This window comes from Pseudorasbora parva, chromosome 10 (genome assembly GCF_024679245.1).
Source record: "Pseudorasbora parva isolate DD20220531a chromosome 10, ASM2467924v1, whole genome shotgun sequence".
Lineage (NCBI taxonomy): Eukaryota > Metazoa > Chordata > Actinopteri > Cypriniformes > Gobionidae > Pseudorasbora > Pseudorasbora parva.
In genome coordinates, this window is record NC_090181.1 from 33,016,362 (window position 1) to 33,041,070 (window position 24,709).

The window sequence follows — 24,709 nt, forward strand, 5'->3', positions numbered from 1 at the left end:
ATTACAGTTGTCTTTACACATGATTTTTAGACACAAGAAAGTATTAAAATTACACACTATAGTAAAGTGTCACAGAAATTTGAATGTAAGGATGTAAAATGAAAATTAATTGGAATTCAAAGAAACTCATATACCGTTAGTAATTTGGCAAAAGGTTGAGGAAGCCTGCCTTTAAATGCACATGAACTTTAGTGTCATCCCATTCTTAATCCTTAGGGTTTAATGGAGTTGGCCCACCCTTTGCAGCTATAGCAGCTTCAGTTCTTCTGGGAAGGCTTTTCACAAGGTTTATGAGTGTTTTTATGGGAATTTTTGACCATTCTTCAGCGCATTTGTGAGGTCAGGCACTGATGTTGGACGATAAGGCCTGGTTCGCAGTCTCCGCTCCAATTCATCCCAAAGGTGTTCTGTCATTTTGAGGTCAGGACTCTGTGCTGGCCAGTCAAGTTCCTCCACACCAAACTCGCTCATCCATGTCTTTGTGGACCTTGCTTTGTGCACTGGTGCGCAGTCATGTTGAAACAGGGAGAGGTCATCCCCAAACTCTTCCCACAAAGTTGGGAGCATGAAATTGTCCAAAATATGTTGGCATGCTGAAGCATTAAGAGTTCCTTTCACTGGAACTAAGGGGCCATGCCCAACCCCTGAAAAACAACCCCACACAATAATCCTCCCTCCACCAAACTTTACACTTGGCACAATGCAGTCAGGCACATACAGTTTTCCTGGCAACCGCTAAACCCAGACTTGTCCATCGGATTCCCAGACAGAAAAGCATGATTCGTCACTCTGGAGAACGCGTCTTCACTGCTCTAGACAGCATGCTTTACACCAGCTTGCTTTGCATTGCGCTTGGTGATTTAAGGCTTGGGTGCAGCTGCTCGGCAATGGAAACCCATTCCATGAAGCTCTCTCTCTCTTTACGCGCTGTTTTTGAGCTAATCTAAAGGCCACACGAAGTTTGGAGGTGTGTAGCTATGGACTCTGAAGAAAGTTGGCGACTTTTGTGCACTGTGCACCTCAGCATGTGCTGAACCCCCTCTCTGATTGTGTGTCCTACCACTTCATGGCTCAGTTGCTGTTGTTACCAATTGTTTCCACTTTGTTATAATACCACTAGCAGTTGATGGTGGAATATTTAGTGGTAAGAAACTGTATGGACTTGCTTGTCTGCTTGCCTAGGTGTATAATTTTATACGCCTTTGGCCATGGAAGTTATTGGAACACCTGAATTCAATGATTTGGAGGAGTGTCTCAATACTTGAGCCAATATAGTGTATAATTTTAACTAAAAAGCAAGGTTTGTCAAGTTTTGGCTTGACAAAGTCTTGTTTGACAGTTTAAAAAGATAGATTGATAGATCTCTAGCCCGCCTTCTGAGTAACTCTTAGAAAACACTTCTGACGTTAAAGATTTCAAGATGTGGAAAACGAATCAAGATTTGTCCTTATTTAATTGCATGCTAAGAGTTTCTTCTTCTGTAGTGTTTATCAGTGCTCTAAACGCCTGTCGGGGTAATTGTTTGTGCTGTTTGTGTCTAGTTAAGAATAAAACCCTCGTCCAGTTGTTCACTGTGTAATCTGAGGAAGGCTGAGAATCTGATGTCAGTCCGTCCAGCTGTACTGACATGTCTGTGTCTGAACAGCTGCAGAAGGCCACTTACTCAGGCCACGCATATCATTTTATTGTGTCTGTTCAGGACGCTGCATGTTTGAAGTTCCTCACCATGCCCTTCTGTTAAGACAGCCCTCTTCCACTGACGCCAACTGGTCAAGTGCAGCCCGGAAAATGGCATGAGCAAGTCCAGGAAATGGTGTTTATCACCAGCTATAAATGTGTTGTCGTATTACTGACTCTTGTGCATTCTATAACCATAGTTTGTGGCAAAATACAGTTTTTTCAGTTATTGTTGTAGTGCATCTAAAATCCTAAAGAATCGATATTCATTAATTGAATGTTCATTTTAATGGTTAATGTTTTTGAAAAATAATAATAATGTAGGAGTTAATTTAAGAAAGAAAAAAAATAGAATGCTAGTGTCTATCATTTTTGAGTGTTGAATATAATTATATATGAATATTAATATTTTTAGAATCTGTCATTTAATTTTCCAGCTGACAAGGCCGTTTTTTGGCAACCTGTTTGAAAACCTTCATTATTTTGCGATTGCTTTTGAAATTGTTCACTGCTGCTTTTAGCCTGTTGTCCTAAACACTCCTTAAAGGTGCCCTAGATTGAGTTGAAATAATATGTTAAATTGTTCTCTGAGATCTACATAGAGGGTATGTGGCTTATTTAAAGGGATAGTTCACTTTAAAATGAAAATTCTGCCATCCTTTACTCACCCTCAAGTTGTTTCAAACCTGTATGAATTTCTTTCTTCAGCTACAGTTAACTGGAGCCATTGACTTCCATAGTATTTTTTTTTTTCCTACTATGTGAGTCAATGGCTATGGAAGTCAATGAAGAAATTCATACAGGTTTAAAACAACATGAGGGTGAGTTAAGGATGGCATAATTTACATTTTAAAGTGAACTATCCCTTTAAGGGCAAAAATTGTCCAGATACAGTTTAACAGGTCAATTTACAACCCTATAAATTGTCCCTAGGATGTAATGTTCAGTTTTTTCCTTATTTGGATGAGTCATTATTCAGCAGCTCACAGCAGTTCAGTTGTTCAGCGAAGCGGCTCGTGAGTCCTGACCGTCCTGACAGAACACAGACTGACTGAATGACACTTAAAGCAGAACATCTCAAATGGAGATTGCAAAAATGCATGCAGCTTACTTGTTTATTAGTGTTTTGTGATCATCCACGCGTGCGAGAGAGCTCGCGTGCATATGGTTGCTAGATTTTTAGGTAAAACACTGGATAGTATATGTGTTCTTTTCACAGATAAGCTCTGTTTGGGGGATTTAAATTTCTGAAATCTGGCAACTGCACGAATGCTCTTCATTCTCTCAGACAAAAACCAAAACCACTGATTTAGACTCGTCTTTTTTCGTCAACGATATTGCATGTTTATATAACGTTAGTCACAATGTAGGCTATGCAGTGACTGTGACTTACTCAGAAATACAAGCAGGGGAAAAAACATAATACTTAAAGGTGCACTATGCAACTTTCCGTCCACTGGAGGGCCCCTATTTAAAACAAATGCGTGGTTTGATGATGCAAAGTTTGCGTGCAGTATCTTGGGACATGTGGTCTTCACCTCACAGCCGGTGGAAAATAGGACTCGGGCAGAAATCATATTCATGGATGCGGTTATTAACGTTACTGTAGTGTAAAGCAGAGCAGGACCGAGTGTTGTGGAGCTGAGCACAGCTGTTGGAGCGATTGTTAAACAAACACACGGCTCGCGAACACTGGGACTTTTATTATGATGGGACGGGACACAGTCGCCGGGTGCCTATACTGTTCCGCTCTTCCGGTTATGATTATGAGGTAATGCGCAGCTCTGTTTATCATATAAGATACATTTAAGTGTGTTGAAAATGATGTTATGATGTAATGACGTTACTCCGTGCGTTCACTTGTTCACACTGCTAAGAGTAAAGCGCTCTTGCCAAATAAAACCCGAAACCGAGGGTAACGCAGATATGACGCAATTGACCGTCGACTCCCTCAAACGCTATACTGAAACGTCCCGGCTTCTTGGTTAAAATAGCAATTTTCTCACAATTTACAAATATCCCAAATAGTTGGAAACATTTGGGATATTGTAGGTATTTAACTGAACAAAATATATAACACCGGCCTAGTGGTTTTGGGATATTTTACTGCAAAAATACTACATAGTGCACCTTTAAGTTATCAAAAATATAAATATATATATTTTTACAAAATGAATAGCCTTGTCAAATGACTATCGTTTTAACTTATATGGTGAAAAAGGTGACATTTGCTAGAAGGATCGAGTAAATGATCTGTAAGCAACATATCTACGGTTGTATTTTGTAAAATAATATTACCCTTTGTCATTAGACACACTATTTAGTTTTGTGTGGTACTTGGTGTTTCCTGTTGTTACTGAACTAGCATCTTGCGTTATCTAGACAATGCTGTCTCTCTAAGAAGCTTTCAATTTAATCAGAAATTGTTTAAACAGTCAATAAATGGATAAAATCGCTACTTACTGCTTGCAGGAATACAGTTGTAATTGCCACTTTCTTCAGTTTAAGACGCTGAGCGAAGCTTGCTTGAAATGGGCCGAACAAATGGACGGTCTTGAATTAAATTGTTGCGGTATCCGATTATAAACATTATGACTGTTGACATTTTTTATACTGTATGTGGGAAGGGTATGAAAAGTCCTCACATCTCCTGCACAGCCTAGAACATGACATTTGTGTCCATGGGAGCTGCCGTTTTTACTATCCTCGCGTGTCATTTGTTTATCTGCAGTCCCGATGATTCGGCTCCGTCAGTTCCACCTGACAATGAACATGTTTGGACAGATGCAAATGTTGGGGGCGTGCATATAAATGATCCCCAACGACTGCGTCACGGTTGGCCTTACTTTGAGAATCACTTATTTTTCCGTGGTGTTTTTCATGCACGAGATTTACATAAGTAGGAGGCAATGGTGTTTGAGACTCACAGTATGTGATGTCCATGTACTGAATTCTTATTATTTCACTATGGCAAGGTTAATTCATTTTTTTCATTCTAGGGCACCTTTAACACGCTATAAACTCTCACACTCTTGGTTTGGAAGATGTTGCAGCAGGCATATCTCACAGCCCCGTCTCATCCTGTCAAGCGTGAGATCAGGCATAGAGATAAGGTTCCCCTCACAGATGGATGAGTGGAGATGAGAGGGATAGACTTTTGAAAATGAACCGAGTTTGAGTGCGGCTGTGCGCTCCAATAGTCATCACCTCTTCACCCCTGACTCCTCATCTGCCAGACGGAGTGAAGAGGGGGGCTCATCCCTGGAGCAGGGCCGCTTTGATCAGCCGAGCCAGGCAGCGGCGCTAAGCCACGCGGCAGAAGGCCCCGTCTCTGCTTTCACAGGTGGAGGAGCAGGCTTTCATGGGAGCGCTCCCGTTACAGTGCGCCGAGGTTTTGTGAGGTTACAACTTGGGTTTGTGTTTGATGATGAGCTGAGTGGAAGCTACAGCCGTGCTGTCTGAACAGATGGACAGATGTGTGTCCTCCTGCGTGACACAGGCGAACTTAGGCCCACTGTACAGGAAACTACAGCCTCCTGAGTAATTCTGCTGCTGTAGGAAGCAGAGATGACTAGCTTCTAAGGCATGATTAGTTGGTGAAGTGCTTTTATGGGTGAACTGCTATTTAACTAAGCTATGTTTTGCTTTTTGTGTACACAACTGTTCAAAAGTTTGGGGTTAGTAATTAAAGGTGCACTATGTAGTATTTTTGCAGTAAAATATCCAAAAACCACTAGGCCAGTGATATATATTTTGTTCACTTCTTACAATATCCCAAATGTTTCCAACTATTTGTAAATTGTGAGAAAATTGCTATTTTAACCAACGAGCCGGGACGTCTGAGGGAGTCGTCTGTCAAATTGTGTCATATCTGCGTTACCCTCAGTTTCTGGTTTTATTCTGCAGAAGCGCTTTACTCTTAGCAGTGTGAACAAGTGTCACAGCTGCCGCTGAGCAAACACAGAGTAACGTCATAACATCATTTTGAACACACTCAAATGTATCTAATATGATTAACAGAGCAGTGTTACCTCATACTCATGACCGGAAAAGCAGAAATAGCGCAGCGGCTGTGTCCCTTCATAATAAAAGTCCCAATGTTTGTGTGTTGCTCTACGGCCTTGCTAAGCTCCCAAAACACTCGGTCCTGCTCTGGTTCACACTGCTGTAACGTTAATAATGAAATCCACGAACATGAGTCCTGGCTGTGAGGTGAAAACCACGTGTCCCAAGATTCTGTGCTTAAACTTGGCGCATTTTACTACGCCTTTCAACGCCTTCGCCTTCACAAAAAAAAAGATTTGTGGCGTATTTAAGTATGTACAGTATGTAAATATACTATATTTACACCAATAACCTCTATATACCTGTATATATAAAATATTAAGCAGCACAAAAATGTTTCTTAAGCATTAAATCAGCTTATTCTAATTATTTATGAAGGATCATGTGACACTGAAGACTAGAGTAATGATGCTGATCATTCAGCTTTGCCATAAGAAGTTTTTTTTTTATATATATATATAATATTTAAAAAAAAATATATACTTTTTTTTATAATATTTATTTCACATAATTATTTTTATTTTGTCAAACAAATAAATAATGCCTTAGTGGTGATCAGTAGGTCCTGATCATGGTAAATTTAAAAAAAAAATAATAATAATTGTGAATAGCAAGCATCAATTGTAGATGTAAGAGCTAATCATAACCAGAGCAATAAGACTCTACTTCATGATGTAACGCACGATTTCTTCATGGCTTATTACTTCATTTTATGCTGGTTTGTTTAATTGTTTCGACACGTTGATGTGTTGTCAGTGTTTTATTTCATAGGTGAGTGTGTTTGCGGCTACATTCCTCTCTCCTCTCATCTGTTTCCTATCAGACCTGTTCTCACTGCCAACCTGTCAACCTATCTCTTTCTCTCCCTCTTCTTCTTCCATCTCTCCTCTCCACTCTGCGGGTGTACTGGAATGGACCCCAGTGTCCTATGAAAATCCTGGCTCACACCCGATTTCCTACGACCAGACCGGCATCTTGAATCTATCAGTGCTGTCACAACCGCTTGCTGCTCAGATCCCAGTCTTACGTCCACGTGCTGCCGCATCTTAGCTCTGCCTTACTTTCGCCATTGTTATTCTTTACCGGCCAAACGATGTTTGTCATGCATTGCTGAATAAACATGAACAATGTAAAAAATCTTTACTGTCACTTTTTATCAATTTAATGCATCCTAATTACTAGCCCCAGACTTTTGTAAGGTAGTATGTATACTACTATTTAAATTATTAAATTATAATTGTTATACCTATATTGTTTATTTAATATGAATATCAATATTCAAAAAAGTGCATCACTGTTGTCTCTTAAAAGGATGTCCCATCATGCATTGCAACAGATCGGTGTGTTTGCCAGCACACATAGATGCCTTACCGTCACTCCCCTTCATTCCAAATCATTTTGGCTCTATAGACAGATGCTGTCCTGTTCACAGATGGCTGAGAGTCCGGGCCGCTCGCCCACAGGCCCACCCGGGCACCCCTCACTGATTGCAACTCCTCCTGCGGGGCCGAGGCCCCCACATACCTGCGATACGCTCGGCAGGCCTTCCACAGAGGAGCGTTCCAGACTCAAATGGCCTGATTGGAGCTGACGGCTTACTTTTCAAAGGCATGCCTGTTAATTACCAGATCTGAAGCTCTGGAGGTGTGCTAAGCCAATATAACGCTTTGCTGGCTGGGCCAGATAGTAAATAGTTTTCAGGTAAAATGTCATGTGATCTCCCTTAAGTCTGCTCGATTCCAGGAGACCATCATAGGGTTTTTGTTGGGAGCTGGTGGGAAGTTACGCTGAGAACGCAGATCTAACGCGCAGCTGGCTGACACACATCAAGAAAGGGTGTGGACAATCAAAAGCGTTTGTAGATATCAAAGCAGTTTTGAGATTGCACTTATTTTTTGCCCTAAATTATATTTTTCTGGGATAGTGCAAGCTTTGGGAGAGTTTCTAACTGCTTTTGGGGGGTTTTAGCAATGTTTAAAGTGGTCACATCATGAGAATTAATTTTAAAAAGGTTAAAAACAGCGAAACTTCTATACCTTCCACCCCAATTCAAAAAACAATGTTTAATCAAACTAAGCAGCAAAAGCTTGCCGATTTGGTCCACACATTACAAAAGAGCATATAAATATATTTTTGACACTATCTTTGACTAATATTCACAGTTTGAGTGATGCATTTCAGATTGTTTTGTGATTCTGTGAATGTCATGCGCCGAGGTCATGCAGCTTTTTGCAAAGATGCAGTTATTAAAGGATGTAAAATTAAACATTACAGTATATTGGACGAAACAACAATCTCATTTTGCATTCAGAGAGGGAGTTTGACTAGTATTAAAGACACAGGAGGAAATAAAATGTTAATTTATGAATGTTTTGAGACAAAAAAAGCATTTGAATAACATTTAGCAAAGAAAAATATGTTATATGACCCCTTTAACCCCCAGTACTGAGATTTATTTATTAATTGTTAATATTTATAGTTAGTGAACTTATTGCTGCTTAACTACATGATTAAATAATTTTAGTCCAATATGTAAAGGCAGTTTGTTGCTTATTTCCTTCAGTCTATTGTAGTAATGTAAAAATAAAACTTAATTTAGTATTCTAGACATAACCGTTGATGGGGTGAGTGAAAAAGGACTTCTGTTGTTTTCTTTTGTGTTGAAGGAAACCTCATTAAATCAGAGTTTGGCGAGAGAAAGGCCAACCTTGGCAGAGCTCTTTCTGGAGCAGAGCCGATTTCTCAATGATTTTACCTTTCTATTTGACCTGCTTTGAAACTGGTCCATATGAGGGTTTTTTTATTCTCAGTCATTTTTGAGACTCGGTCTCTGAAGGTCCCCTAGATTCTCCTGGGACAAATAACCTACTTATCTAAAAATAACAATCAGTCCAAAGAAGTGTCCTTAGCAGTTCACTGTCTATGGCTTTATTCTGGCATGCTTTAGAAAGCCCAGATCAACGTGGCTCCTGTGAAATGCATCTTTGCTGGATGGAAAAAGGAGTGTTAATATATTATAATGCAGTGTTGCCAGAAAACTGACGCTCTGAAATCCCTCTGTAGTAAAGTTTGGTTGTCCTGCTGTGGTCTGAGTTTGTGAGAGAGTATTTGATTTTGAAGATTCATGTCGCCGTTCTTAAACCCCTCAAGTTGTGCTGGGCTAAATATAATCGATCCAGCAGATGGTGGCTATATTAGATTGTATTTTGCTGTATCATTACACAAAATATAATAGTAAGATTGAAATATTGTTTTTTACTAGGTCAGCTCATCTCATGAAAACATCTCTAGGTTACTTTTATTAAAACAATTTTTTATTTACACATTTTTACATTATTATTTTCATCCAACAGGAGATTTAATTACATGAAATCTCCTAAATATCACAATATAAGTCTTTTTTTTCTTCTGTTTTCCCCCTTTTTGACTACAGTTATGGGGTCTCATTTATAAAGCATGCGTACGCACAAAACAGGGCTGGAAACGTATGTACGCCTGTTCCCACGCAAAGGTTGTGATCTATAAAAAAAAAAAACTTGACGAGAGAACATGCGAGAGAACCTTTAAGCAAACTTTGAGCTGTGCGTACGCACATTCTGCAGACAAAGAGAATTGGCGACACAGGTGGTGAGGTCGTGAACTGAAGTTAGAACTATAGAAAATAAATGTGAGAAGAACGATCATAAGAATTAATGACATGTCATTTTCACTCCATTTCATACGTTATAACCACATTATCATGAAGATTAATCCAACAGTGTTATTTGTGCCGATTGTTTTAGGCTATATACATCTAGTAAAATCCAAACGGAATTCAAAATGTATTTAAAAAAATTTATTATAATAATAACCGGCGCTGCCTTACAGTCACATTGTCCACAACGGGAGCAGGAGGAGATGGCGTGACTACATGTGATACAGAATAGCATGAAATACCCTTTTATTAGAGAACTGCACAACACAGTGTAAAAACGAAATATTTACATTAATGTACATATATCATAAAATGTCAAAGTCTGCAAATACAGTCATGAAGAGCAGTCGCTCTTCGGTCCTAACTATTATGGTATTCATTACAATACCGTCATTAAGATGCATGTGTTCACTAGGCTATAACATTTTCGTCTTCAAATTAATTCTGTGATTTTGTCAAGGTGTCAATGATCAGTCTATTTGTTAGAAACATATAAATCCTCCGGTGCCCCAGGTAGGCTATGTAATGCTTCATGATAACACTGTTGGAGGATTACGCCAATGGCAGAATAAGGAGAGAATGAGTTTTCATTCAGGGACCACTGTATGAATTTTGAAAAGTGTTTCAAATTAACAAAATATTTTTTATTAAAATAACGCTTTTTTTTTAAATACCTAAGTATTTTATACAATTTTGTTTTTATAGCTATTTTGATATATTTATTGCTACTAAAAAATTAAGCTTAAACTATTCTAATAATTGACATGATTATCCTTGTGACAATTAAGAATGTTTACTCAAATTTACAGTACTGTAATGCATGTTTTTAATTTAATTTATTTAGTTTATTAATTTATTTTGTAATTTGTGTTTTCCTCAGTGATTCTCATTACTGTGACAGATTTCGTTTTATTAAGATGTTTTATTTAAATTGTAAAGTATTTGTATACCCTGGTAGTATGTTGTATTGCCTTAATTCATTCATCCTTATAATATACTTTTTTTTAATACTTTTTTACATTGTGGTAATGCCAAATTAGAAATAAAGAGGCTTATCAAGATAATCTCACAATACTTCTTTTTTATTATTATTAAAATATACATTTTTTCAGAATTAGAATTTTATTATTATATATATCTTGTTAAAATGTAGAATATTCACCCGCCACATTTTGAGCTCTCATTCTAGTCTATATTTAGGACTTTGCGGTCATCAAAACTTGGTGAACGTTATGTCACCTAATTCATTTTGATGAATTTGATGATTTTTCAAGCTGACATTTCAGGATAATTCTTTTAGAATTTATTTTATTATTCGTTTTTTTACATTTTGGGGTAAAATATGACCTGGTCATGCTACTCTTGGCCGACGTGACATTTAAAGGGTTCTTATGGCCTACAGTGGTCTTAAACAGTTGCCTTGTCTTTGTGATGTTCTGATACAGTGTCCAATGCTTTTAAAGAGCCATTTGAGGAAAAAGGGGGAGGTTTCTCAAAAAGAAAGACGGATAAGATCTTTCTCTGTTCTCTTTCACTCTCCCTGTCTTCCTTTCCCTGGTGCGCTCTCTCTCTCTCTCTCTCTCTCTCTCTCTCTCTCTCTCTCTCTCTCTCTCTCTCTCTCTCTCTCTCTCTCTCTCTCTCTCTCTCTCTCTCTCTCTCTCTCTCTCTCTCTCTCTCTCTCTCTCTCTCTCTTTGGCCCTGAGCAGTGGCCTCGATGACCCTATCTCCTCTCGGCTCCTTGACCCCTGTGTTTGAGGTTACGGCCCGGCTTCTCCACATGGGAGTCCTGCCTGCTGTCTAAATCCAGCTCTGTTCCAACCTCTCCAGCAGATCCAGATGAAAGCAGCATTGAGAGGCTGTCCCATCACCCCAAGCCCCCCTCCAGCCCTCCTCGCACAGAGCAAGAGAGGGGGGATGAAAGTTCCTCTGGCCGAATGAAAATCCCCCCTCGATCCCAACTCAACCCTGCTGCTAGATCTTCACACATCTCTTTATCTGTGGGATCTACTGAGAGGACGGTCCATGTGACCCTGGTTTCAAACCGCATCAGAAGCCCCTCCCAATCCAGGCCGTAGTTCCCTCTCTAGGGTGTAGGGTGGGGTCACGTGGACCCCTAACCAAAGGTCATAACCTCTTGACTCTCAATTAGCACTCCTTGTATTCAACGCTGCTCTTGTTTCTGAGGTCGGGACTGATGGAAAAGGGGGAGATGGGTGGTGGGCGGCACTTTGCAACACAATGCTTCAATCGGCGGACCATGCGGCTTTTCTGAGCGGTGCTGTAAACAAGGCCAAAGAAAAGGATTAGTTAAGAGCCATTGAAGGCTTTGATTGACTTAATCTGTCTTTAGGGGATAGGAAGTTTGATGGGGTTTTAAATGCTCTGTGGACGACCCCAGCTCCACCTGGCTTCGTGAACGGAGGCTCGCGGCTCAGCAGGGTTATGTCAGGAGGTCTCCACCTGTGGAAAAAATCCCTATAAATCAAATTCAACTTGACATTAATCTCAAGGAACAACCCTTTGGCTGTATTCCACAGAAAGGAGGCAGGGAAGATGGTATAATTAATTTATGGACCATTCGTCTCGCTTTGACACCTTGACGAAAGAATGAAAGAAAGAACTCTTGACCGACTCTTTAAACACACACCCTGTTTCTTAGCCTTGTATGGTGTTTATCTTGTTTTAAACCTGCATACCCTTTTATGATTCATCTTGGCTCACTTTAGAGCATGGGAACGGTACCGTGATGTCACTCGGAGAAAATACATAAAGCTAAAGGAATGTTGAGTGCTGTTTATACTGTAGTCAGCACTTCCTTTACATTAAAGAACATCATCTATCTCATTTAGTTTAAGCTCAGTCGAGTCATGAGCGGCCTCATCTTTGTACTGTCATTTTGCATCATTAATCTTCGATTTCTGGATTCCAGTTCATCCAGTTCACAAGCTCGCAGTTCATTGTGTTAGTTAGTTAAACTTGTGAGTTTTTGAGTCTTTATTTTAGAGATGCATTACAAGGATTAGCTGAAACGAATCATTAGTTGATGCATCTGACACATTCTGCTGTATCCTTATAACTTCCTGAAAGATTTTGTTCACAAGCCCATTGTGTTCCTCGCTTGAGAATAAAGAATGTTTTACAAAGCATTTCCCCAAAATAAGCCAACAGAGTCCTCTTGTTTTATGCGTTTCAGTCTAGTCCTGGAAGTTTGGGTTTTAAAACGTGTCTGGCATTGGGTTGCAGCAGGGAAAGTTTGGAGGTGAATGCCTCTCTTAACACCTTGTCATTCCTTTAGTGTGTGTGTGTGTGTGTGTGTGTGTGTGTGTGTGTGTGTGTGTGTGTGTGTGTGTGTGTGTGTGTGTGTGTGTGTGTGTGTGTGTGTGTGTGTGTGTGTGTGTGTGTGTGTGTGTGTGTGTGTGTGTGTGTGTGTGTGTGTGTGTGTGTGTGTGTGTGTGTGTGTGTGTGTGTGTGTGTGTGTGTGTGTGTGTGTGAGTGTGTTTGTTTGTTTGTTTTTTTGTTTGTTTGTTTCTCTAGCTCTAGCCCAGCTGTGCTCATGTTATGTTGTCACCTCATGCTGAAGGATAAGCCAGTTTGAGTTTTCTTCTCAAAGCACAGAAACACAGTAGATTTTTACTCTAATGAGCTCATTTTCTCTATGATGCTGTCCAACTCCATATACATAGATAGATAGATGCGATTTATACGGCAAAACATTTTTTACTTGCATATATCACGGTTTTCATGTGTATGATACACACTTTATAATGTGTTATATGCACCGCACCACTAAACCTACCCATACCCAAGTGTGTTATATGCATGTACCCCGCACCACTAAACCTACCCAATGAGGTTTAGTGTTTTTACACAAACATTCAGTAGCACAGAAATGTATTTCGGTCAACACTATTGTTGATACATTAACTATTAGTAAAAAGATGCTACCAGGTAGAATTGATCCACATGCAATCGCAATCGCTCTTAACTGTGCAACTTTATTTGTAGCCGGCTTACAACGAGCAGAAATATGTGAGAAATATAACGACCCAAGAACTGATAAAAGTAAGCTTTTGCGCTTATGCCATAGCTGTGCGCCAGGCAGCCTGTGTTTGCCTATATAAATCTTAGCTCAAGGTTCAGGCTTATTTTTTCATTAATGACGTCATCAATGACTAGTCGACTCTACTTTAATCACACAAATGTCTAAAGTCATTCAACCCCTAATATATCTGTGTATGTATATAGTTGGTAAAAAAATGTATATATTAAAGAATTAGTTTACTCCGTAATTAAAAATTCCTGATAACTGAGTCACCCCAATGTCACCCAAGATGTTCATGTCTTTCTTTCTTCAGTCTAAAAAAAAATTAAGGTTTTTGAGGAAAACATTCCAAGATTTTTCTCCATATAGTGGACTTCAACGGCTTGAAGGTCCAAATTCCAGTCTCACTGCAGCTTCAGAGAGCTCTACACGATCCCAGCCGAGAAATGGCAGAACATTAAAGTTGACTAGTCTTATCTAGTGAAACGATCTGTCATTTTCTATAAAAAAAAGAAAAAAAATGATAGAATGTAATACTTTTTAATATTAACGTAATACACGCATTACGAAATCACATTGGAAAGGTCACACGTGATGTCGGTGGAAGTACCGACCCAGTGTGTACAAAGCGAACGTGCAAAGACTTAGAACTTAGAACTTCCGGACCAAAAAACAAAAACAAAACATATAGTCCTGGTCCGCTTAGTGTTCACACTGGCATTTTTAACAGCGAACCTAAAGTTACCGAACCAAAGGCACAGGGAGACAGTCACAACCTGATTGGTCGGCTTATATGACGTAGGAGCTTGCTTACCGAACATTCAAAACAATGCTCTGTGCTGGATTAAACGCCATCATTTAATGCGTGTACATATGGCATTATTTTTACCTGCTGAGAACTCAGAATGAAGAGCTCATAAAATGTTCAAAACAGCAGCAGTATTTCCTCCGTTGTGCAGAAAAGAGACAGGCGTCTCTTTTGCAAAAGAGATGGCCGTTCTTTCATCTGTACCTGCTAATAATGGGCAACACAGGTCCTTTGAGGAGAAAAACCAGATATGCTTTTTGTGCGTTTTTTTCTAGCATTTTCGAAACATGCTCGTCTGACCAAATATTGATGAGGCACTTCCTCGTTGCTCTACGTTTGCCCTCTAATGTACATTATTCATTTTAGATACACTGATCTTTCCGCTTCGTCAAATCAGCTGACTATGCGTCGCATCTTGTGACATTACGTCCGGTTTTTGGTCCGTTTACATGTCTTTGGTCCGTGTTGCGTTCATATATCAATCGAACCGCACCAGAGTTTGTTTGGAAGCGGACCGAGACCCATCTTTTTAGGGTGCTTTCACACCTGCCTCATTTAGTTCGGTTGAATCATACTAGAGTTCGTTTCCCTCTTTGGTGCGGTTCTTTTGGTCAGGTCTGAAAGCAGCAATCGCACTCGGGTGCGCACCAAAAGCGGACCAAACAAGCGTACCGAGACCTCCTTGGAGAGCTGGTCTCGGTACGATTTCAAACGAACTCTGGAGCGGTTTGTTTGTGGTGAGAACGTGATCCGACTTCGAACAGAACCAACTGCAAAAGTACTGATCATTTTTGGACTGAACCAGCTGCCGTAGTTAGCTGTGCTGACATTGTGTGCATGATATTATTACCTGAAAGATCGTTGGCAATATTTTTGGAAGATGAGCATGTCAAGAGTTAATAATTAATGCACGCCTCCGCTTGAAGTGACGAGCGATGCGCGGTCTGCAGTGCATTAGAGCGTTGTTTTCACATTGCATCCACGCTTCATTATAGAAAGGTATTTGCATATTGTGGTAAATACACACAGTGTAGTAGATTATGGCCAGGGACAAAACCAGCCCGCACAGTCGTCTCTTCATAGTGTTATAGTTTGCTGGCTTTGCCTCTTCTGTTGGAATTTTCCCACACCAAAAATTCTGACCAATCGAAAAGCAGTTTAGGAAATACGCCATGGCCAATGAGTGATGTGGATGTTGTCACGTGCTTGCGTTTTTGTTCGTCAGTGTGGTGTGAAAAGGAACCAAAAAAGCTGAAAAATGCAACAATGTATAATTGTTTGCCCTTGGTTCGGACCAAATGAACCGAACTAGAGATGTGAAAGCACCCTTAGCAGTATCGGTCCACTTGTTGGGTGCGCACCAGGGTTCGGGTGGCAGCGTTCACATATGTTCAAATGAACGGCACTAAACGAGCAATCGCACCAGGGTTCGTTTTAATCGAACCAAACATGACAAGTGTGAACTTAGTTAGTCAAATGGCCTTTAAAAAAAAACAGGTAAAACAAGTTTTTCACCCTTCCTTTCCAACGTGATTACGTACTGCGTGAAGTCGTGGACGTGCATCGCATAACTAGTGCAAGATAAGCTTTTGTAGTTAAAAAGTATATCGAATAAAAAAAACTAGACAATGAGCGATCACTTCGCTAGATAAGACCCTTATTCTTTGTCTGGGATCATGTAGAGCCCATTGAAACTGCAATTTGGACCTTCAACCCATTGGTTCAAGTCCACTATATGGAGAAAAATCCTGGAATGTTTTCCACAAAAACCTTAATTTCTTTTCAACTGAAGAAACAAGGGTGAGTAAATTATCAGGAAAATTTATTTCTGGAGTGAATTACTCCTTTAATTTAAAAAGTATATATGAATATTTATATAGCAATTATAAGATATCTACTTCATTTTGTTTATAAATAATATTCTATTATGCAATATTTATACATGTATACTGCATATGCAGTATATGTGTGTGTGTTAAAAATATTAATTGTTTTTCATTAAAGGGGGGTGAAATGCTGTTTCATGCATACTGAGCTTTTTACACTGTTAGCACTTTTACACTTTGGACTTGGATTCCCATCCTAAACATAGACAAAGTTTCACACACTAATTTGGACGTTTGATGGAGTATTTCTGTGTCAAAAATAGTCCTTCCGGTTTCTCACAAGTTTCGGAGAGTTTTTTTCGAGTACGAGTCCGCTTGACGACGACCGGGCGGAATGTCCTTGTATGGGCCATACAGGCTCTTCTCCCGGAAGGGTGCGTGCGCACGCGTGACCAGAGCGAGAGAGAAAAGCAACCCCATAAACACTGCTCTCAAGGTTCGGATCCACTCGTCCGCGCAACACTTCTGTCTCGCTGCGCTCCACTTTGTTCCTATGGGTGACATCAAACGACTTTAATGCGCCCGCATAGCATTCCGGGAAGGCAGCGCTGCAATTGAACTGATTTGAACGCAGAAATGACGAGAAGCATCACAACATCACGTTTCAATCGTGTCGCAAATGTGGATCTCTACGGTCACTGCTGTCACAGGACATCACGAAATCAACAGTTACCAAAGAAGTGTGTTTTTGACGGAGCGGTCCCAACGATAAAGGTACACGGTTGTGCTTTAGAAGCAGGCGGTGAGTAAAACTGCTTCAAATGTCTATGCTGTTGGCTATCGTCGCGTGAGTAAACATCAGTAAATGACACGATCGTGTACGTTAGTTAATTTATCAATGGAGCATGCAATCTATGGTGTGTGTTTAAATACATTTGTTTAGCTGACCACTATAGGTGTAAGTTTGTTTATTGTAAAACCACCCAAACATAAACCTAGGGGACGTTCACACAAAGCGTGCTTCTTCATTCAAATGCGCCACTCCATTGTTTTTTTATACACTATCTGACGTGCAAAACCGTTTTGCTTGCTACTGCTAAGGTTTAGTCGCATACAATAGTCCATAAACCGAATCATGTCCTCATAAACTGCGAGTAAACACACACAAATGTTGACAGGCCACTAAATACAGTACATACCACAGAGACGGACGTCCTGCTGCTGCTTCTCCTGCTCAATTTATTTTAGCCTCCTGATCCGATTCTGGATCATATATGTATTAGTTGAATCTGATTGATAGCGATGGTTTATTAGGGTAACGTTTTCTTTTCCACGCAAAGACTTTTTGGAGATATGAAGGATGCAATACTACTCTCTAGGTACTCAAGATTGACATGAGATAGCCTGAAACTCAGTGTTTCACCCCCCCTTTAATGAATTCTTTTTTTTTAAGTCTTCTAATGCCAAAGTCTGTCACTGCAGTTCATGTGCTGCTCACCTGGCAATTACATTTTTCCCCGTGTCTTTATTTCTCCCCAGAGTTCCCGCAGCTGAGGAGACTTTCAGATGACGTGTTTTTTGGGGACAACAAGAAAGGTATTTGTGTAATTTGTTTGGTATGTCTTGATTGTTTTCATATGTGTCAGTGAAACTGCCACAGACTTGATTTGCTTCATTTTATCTCATTTCCTCTTATTTAAATAGTTGTTGTTGTGAAGAGCAATTTCGCACAGTTCAGCACAGAGACCTTTCCTGAGGCTTCGTAAAACACTGCCAGACAGTTTCATTCTTGACACTCCCAAATTTCTAAGTAGCCAGATGAGAGAAGAGAAAAGACAAAGTAAAGTAGAGATGTAAGGAGGTCAGAAGAGAGGGGAGTTTGACTTATCTGTCCATCCTGAGAGGTTTGAACGGGGCGTACAACTCTGTTAAGTGTTTTCAGGTGTCTTCTTAGAGGAGGTTTGAAACTGTTTGTGTTTAATACATTCAGACACTACCTACTCATGAGTAACTTTTCCCAGTGGCTCATTTCTCCGGAATAAGTCAGGTTTGTGCCTCTTTTGGCACTTCTATTTGTCTGTTTTTCTTCTTTTTGGATCTCTGGTTGAAAGATTGGGTTTTCTGAAGCACCTGGCTACTTTCACCATCTCTGAAGATCATCCTCCTCTCTTTTAGCTGAGCTTTTATTGTCCATAGTATAATAGTTTAAAGCTGTGTTGATGGATAAGGTTTGACCTTTCTACCTGGGCCTTTACTAAGACAGATACCAACCATACTCTGGTTTGAAATTTAAAGTGATAGTACACCCAAAAATGAACTTTCTGTCATCATTTACTCACCCTCATGTTATTTCTAACCTGGTTTTCTTCTGCAGAACACTAAAGAAGCTGTGTTTTCTTCTTTGTGAGCAGTCAGCTCTCATCTCAGATAGCTCACACTCATCCGTTGCTCAGTTAGTAAAGACTTGTCATCTTTTCACTGCCATTAATACATGAGGAGTAAGTAGGACTTGAAGAGACTAGACACATTGCTGACATACGGAGATGTCTTGTGCAAGTATAGAAATTCCAAAAGCATGAATAAGTGATGGAGCTTTTAGGGGGTTTGTCTTTTGAAAGGAAGTACTATCCTTAATGGATCTATAGTATCGGTTATTGAAATATTTAGAAGGGTTTTTGTAATGCGTGTATAATCATTTTAGATATTTTTAGTGTGTAGAACTAGAACTAGAATAGTTTACCCAAATATGGAAATTCTCTAATTCTCTCAATTTTCTAAACCTGGATGATGTTTTGCCAGATTGATCAGTGAAGCTAAACAGCATTGGTTTACATGAGCATGACACATTTGGATGTTTTAATGCACTTTTAGGGTGTGATGTTCACATTTGGCTGGTTTGGTTCAGTTAAAACAAACTCTTTTGCGATTGCACTGTTCATTTGAGTGTGTACGCTATCATCCGAACCTTGATTGGCGTCAAACAAGTGGACTGAGACCCACCATTTCAGGAAATACTGTCTCTTTGCAGCAGATCTTCATTCGTGTGTGCAATTCCTGGTGATATTTTGACTCTTTTACACATCTTTTAAGCTCTTCATGAGTCCTCTTCTGGTAAAAAAAATACCACCATATGCTAAGTGAAACAAGACTTTGTTTTCATTTTTGGTTCTGACCAAAAGAAACCAAGAGAACCTAACTACAAGTATGAACAGAAATAAGGAAAGGGAAATGTAGTATTCATTTAGTATTTAGTATTTCCTTTTTTAGGTGTACTGTTCCTTTAAAACATCTCTTTTTTTATGATGTCCCCATATGACCCTTAGCTCTCAGGAATAAAAAATAAAAAAACATCTGAGTGACCAACATCACTTTTCAGAATGTCAAAGTTAAAGTAAGACAATTATCCCATTGTTGCAAGGGTTCGTTCCAAACCTAAATTCTCCAAGGATATGCAGACATTTTAGGCAAATGCATTTTTTTGTTTTGCTTGGTTTCAATCCATTTTAAACTCCCAACCGCAGAGTACAATTATGTTAATGTCTTCCATTTTAAGTTAGAGGCCATCTTCCTGAGATTGTATGTTTAGATAAAATTATTATTTGTGAAGATTTGTACTGATATCTTTTCAAAGCCTCTTATTAAATACTCAAATTCCAGCAATCTGAGTATTTCCCAACACACTGACATCCCTGTAGTCTTAAGCCAGATCTGTTCAGTGGTACGGTAAAGTCTGCTTCTCGACTCGTGTGATGTTCTTGGCTGTGTAGTTTGGGCCTTTTCACACAGATGTGAATGTTTGTGAATGCCCACACAGAAAGTGAAATCATTGCCTTAGCCCTGAAAAGGGATAGTAATAATAAAAAAATCCACTACTCTAATTTTTAAAACAGTCTAGACTTTCTTTGAGGGCCTTTTTTTCTTTTTTGTTAAATCTTCTAGATGTTCATTGAAGGCTGTTTACTAATTCATGACACCCACTATCACGCTTACTTGGGTTTGAATAGCTCAGGGCGGCTTACATGAACATGCAACTTAAAAGTTTTTGTTTCTGTTGGTGGACAAACTCCCACTCTTTTTCATATATTTCTCTGTTTTCATTCTTTCCCTCTCACTGCCTTCATTTGTTTTCCACCCTGAGGTGTTGAAGTCAGTTTCTAGTGTTTGTAGGCCACAGGGTTTCCCAACAAGGATGTGTGCCAAAGCTGGCCCATCTGCTCCACAGAGGCTGTGTTTACTGCAGACGGCCATAAAGACTCACTACAGCAAGCAAACATGCTCGAGGGGCTTATACCTTTGAATATTTGTGTGAAATAACATTACTTATTCAGTTCTCTCTCTTTTTTCAGTCATTAACAGTATGCAATGAAGGCCATCACTTCCACTGTGAATGCGTTTCAGGCTCTTTGCAATATCTTAAAGGGACAGTTCACCCAAAAGTGAATATTGTCTTCATCTACTCACTCATGTACTCATGTGTTTCATATAATATACCATATAAGATGATGTTCATAGCAGAATGTTCAAGCTGCTTTTTCCATGCAAGGAAATGTAACTAACTATAAGTAATTTTGCAACAGCATGTCAGCTATAGGGTTGGGTGTCATTGGGTTGTTTTACGGTAGCGGTTCCAATTTGATACTTTTAAAGCGTTAACAGGGCCTGAACCCAAAAAACTGATTAAAGAGCTACAAAACGACAGTGTTTTTTCTGTGTGTTTTTTTTTTTTGTCAGAAATATGATCATATTGTCTTCTCTGGCTAAATATTTTAGAACGCATCACCTTATTTTTTCATGGTGATGCATCATGCTTCCCATGTGACACACCGCAGCCACAATATTGGTCTATGACAGATGTATGGCTTTTTATTTAGTTCATATAATTCATATAATTATACGTTTCAACCACTTGGTGCAATTGGCAGACATTCCCTTGGGCATCAAGTGCTGTGATAGCAAATAAAAGTTTTTTTTAAGTACAACTGTGCAGCTATAATGCATGTAGGTGATTATGAATTGATATTTCATGTCGATATACAATGACAAAACTGATCATAGTGTTTATATATGTGTAAGACTTGTCAATCTATAGAACAATGGCAAGGAAAACTAACTTTTAAGGAAAACTAAAGCGTTTTCAGTTGTGTTGTGGTGATTTCGTTGTGTTGTGGCTTGTTTCCGTTGTGTTGTGGCTTGTTTTCGTTGTGTTGTGGCTCGTTTCCGTTGTGTTGCGGCTTGTTTCCGTTGTGTTGTGGCTTGTTTTCGTTGTGTTGTGGCTCGTTTCCGTTGTGTTGTGGCTTGTTTCCGTTGTGTTGTCGCTTGTTTCCGTTGTGTTGTGGCTTGTTTCCGTTGTGTTGTGGCTTGTCTCCGTTGTGTTGTGGCTTGTTTCCGTTATGGTGTGGCTTTTTTCCGTTGTGTTGTGGCTTGTTTCCGTTGTGTTGTGGCTTGTTTCCGTTGTGTTGCGGCTTGTTTCCGTTGCGGTGTGGCTTTTTTCCGTTGTGTTGTGGCTTGTTTCTGTTGTGTTGTGGCTTGTCTCCGTTGTGTTGTGGTGATTTTGTTGTGTTGTGGCTTGTCTCCGTTGTGTTGTGGCGATTTTGTTGTGTTGTCGCTTGTTTCCGTTGTGTTGTGGTTATTTTGTTGTATTGTGGCTTGTCTCCGTTGTGTTGTGGCGATTCCGTTGTGTTGTGGCGATTCCGTTGTGTTGTGGTGATTCCGTTGTGTTGTGGCTTGTTTCTGTTGTGTTGTGGCTTGTTTCTGTTGTGTTGTGGCTTGTTTCCGTTGTGTTGTCGCTTGTTTCCGTTGTGTTGTGGCTTGTTTCCGTTGTGTTGTGGCTTGTTTCCGTTGTGTTGTGGCTCGTTTTTGTTGTGTTGTGGCTCGTTTCCGTTGTGTTGTGGCTCGTTTCCGTTGTGTTGTGGCTTGTTTCCGTTGTGTTGTCGCTTGTTTCCGTTGTGTTGTGGCTTGTTTCTGTTGTGTTGTGGCTTGTCTCCGTTGTGTTGTGGCTTGTTTCCGTTGTGTTGTGGCTTGTTTCCGTTGTGTTGCGGCTTGTTTCCGTTGTGTTGTGGCTTGTTTTCGTTGTGTTGTGGCTCGTTTCCGTTGTGTTGTGGCTTGTTTCCGTTGTGTTGTCGCTTGTTTCCGTTGTGTTGTGGCTTGTTTCCGTTGTGTTGTGGCTTGTCTCCGTTGTGTTGTGGCTTGTTTCCGTTATGGTGTGGCTTTTTTCTGTTGTGTTGTGGCTTGTTTCCGTTGTGTTGTGGCTTGTTTCCGTTGCGGTGTGGCTTTTTTCCGTTGTGTTGTGGCTTGTTTCTGTTGTGTTGTGGCTTGTCTCCGTTGTGTTGTGGTGATTTTGTTGTGTTGTGGCTTGTCTCCGTTGTGTTGTGGCGATTTTGTTGTGCTGTGGCTTGTTTCCATTGTGTTGTGGTGATTTTGTTGTGTTGTGGCTTGTCTCCGTTGTGGTTGTGGCGATTTTGTTGTGTTGTGGCTTGTTTCCATTGTGTTGTGGTGATTTTGTTGTGTTGTGGCTTGTCTCCGTTGTGTTGTGGCGATTTTGTTGTGTTGTGGCTTGTTTCCGTTGTGTTGTGGTTATTTTGTTGTGTTGTGGCTTGTCTCCGTTGTGTTGTGGCGATTTTGTTGTGTTGTGGCTTGTCTCTGTTGTGTTGTGGCTATTTTGTTGTGTTGTGGCTTGTTTCCATTGTGTTGTGGTGATTTTGTTGTGCTGTGGCTTGTCTCCGTTGTGTTGTGGCGATTTTGTTGTGTTGTGGCTTGTTTCCATTGTGTTGTGGTGATTTTGTTGTGTTGTGGCTTGTCTCCGTTGTGTTGTGGCGATTTTGTTGTGTTGTGGCTTGTTTCCATTGTGTTGTGGTGATTTTGTTGTGTTGTGGCTTGTCTCCGTTGTGTTGTGGCGATTTTGTTGTGTTGTGGCTTGTCTCCGTTGTGTTGTGGTGATTTTGTTGTATTGTGGCTTGTCTCCGTTGTGTTGTGGCGATTCCATTGTGTTGTCGCTTGTTTCCGTTGTGTTGTGGTTATTTTGTTGTATTGTGGCTTGTCTCCGTTGTGTTGTGGCGATTCCGTTGTGTTGTGGCTATTCCGTTGTGTTGTGGTGATTCCGTTGTGTTGTGGCTTGTTTCTGTTGTGTTGTGGCTTGTTTCTGTTGTGTTGTGGCTTGTTTCCGTTGTGTTGTCGCTTGTTTCCGTTGTGTTGTGGCTTGTTTCCGTTGTGTTGTGGCTTGTTTCCGTTGTGTTGTGGCTTGTTTTTGTTGTGTTGTGGCTCGTTTCCGTTGTGTTGTGGCTCGTTTCCGTTGTGTTGTGGCTTGTTTCCGTTGTGTTGTCGCTTGTTTCCGTTGTGTTGTGGCTTGTTTCTGTTGTGTTGTGGCTTGTCTCCGTTGTGTTGTGGCTTGTTTCCGTTGTGTTGTGGCTTGTTTCCGTTGTGTTGCGGCTTGTTTCCGTTGTGTTGTGGCTTGTTTTCGTTGTGTTGTGGCTCGTTTCCGTTGTGTTGTGGCTTGTTTCCGTTGTGTTGTCGCTTGTTTCCGTTGTGTTGTGGCTTGTTTCCGTTGTGTTGTGGCTTGTCTCCGTTGTGTTGTGGCTTGTTTCCGTTATGGTGTGGCTTTTTTCCGTTGTGTTGTGGCTTGTTTCCGTTGTGGTGTGGCTTGTTTCCGTTGCGGTGTGGCTTTTTTCCGTTGTGTTGTGGCTTGTTTCTGTTGTGTTGTGGCTTGTCTCCGTTGTGTTGTGGTGATTTTGTTGTGTTGTGGCTTGTCTCCGTTGTGGTTGTGGCAATTTTGTTGTGTTGTGGCTTGTTTCCATTGTGTTGTGGTGATTTTGTTGTGTTGTGGCTTGTCTCCGTTGTGTTGTGGCGATTTTGTTGTGTTGTGGCTTGTTTCCATTGTGTTGTGGTGATTTTGTTGTGTTGTGGCTTGTCTCCGTTGTGGTTGTGGCAATTTTGTTGTGTTGTGGCTTGTTTCCATTGTGTTGTGGTGATTTTGTTGTGTTGTGGCTTGTCTCCGTTGTGTTGTGGCGATTTTGTTGTGTTGTGGCTTGTTTCCATTGTGTTGTGGTGATTTTGTTGTGTTGTGGCTTGTCTCCGTTGTGTTGTGGCGATTTTGTTGTGTTGTGGCTTGTTTCCATTGTGTTGTGGTGATTTTGTTGTGTTGTGGCTTGTCTCCGTTGTATTGTGGCTTGTCTCCGTTGTGTTGTGGCGATTCCGTTGTGTTGTCGCTTGTCTCCGTTGTGTTGTGGAGATTTTGTTGTGTTGTGGCTTGTTTCCGTTGTGTTGTGGTTATTTTGTTGTATTGTGGCTTGTCTCCGTTGTGTTGTGGCGATTCCGTTGTGTTGTGGTGATTCCGTTGTGTTGTGGCTTGTTTCTGTTGTGTTGTGGCTTGTCTCTGTTGTGTTGTGGCTTGTTTCTGTTGTGTTGTGGCTTGTTTCTGTTGTGTTGTGGCTTGTTTCCGTTGTAATAAGCATTATGTGGTTGAAAACACTGAATAGCTGTGATGTGTGACAAGCGCTGAGTTTCTGTTTCTGGCTTGGCACTTTGGGTTTAAGTGGTACCGAAATCTGCGTTCTGATTCAGTCTGGTTATATACACACCGGGTTTTGGTACCCAACCCTAGT

The 24,709-nt window shown here is 40.4% G+C and overlaps 1 protein-coding gene across 4 annotated transcripts in view; it reads left to right on the top strand.

The window, feature by feature from the left end:
- kiaa0586 (KIAA0586 ortholog) overlaps positions 1–24,709 on the top strand; it is a 157,239-nt gene that overhangs the window by 127,318 nt on the left and 5,212 nt on the right. For 3 of the 4 annotated variants that reach the window (XM_067455910.1, XM_067455914.1, XM_067455913.1), the window contains one exon: positions 17,652–17,708. The exons of the other annotated variant lie outside the window; for it this stretch is intronic. In XM_067455910.1, the coding sequence (XP_067312011.1) occupies positions 17,652–17,708 (57 nt within the window). The remainder of the gene's footprint in view (positions 1–17,651; positions 17,709–24,709) is intronic. 4 annotated transcript variants of the gene reach the window in all.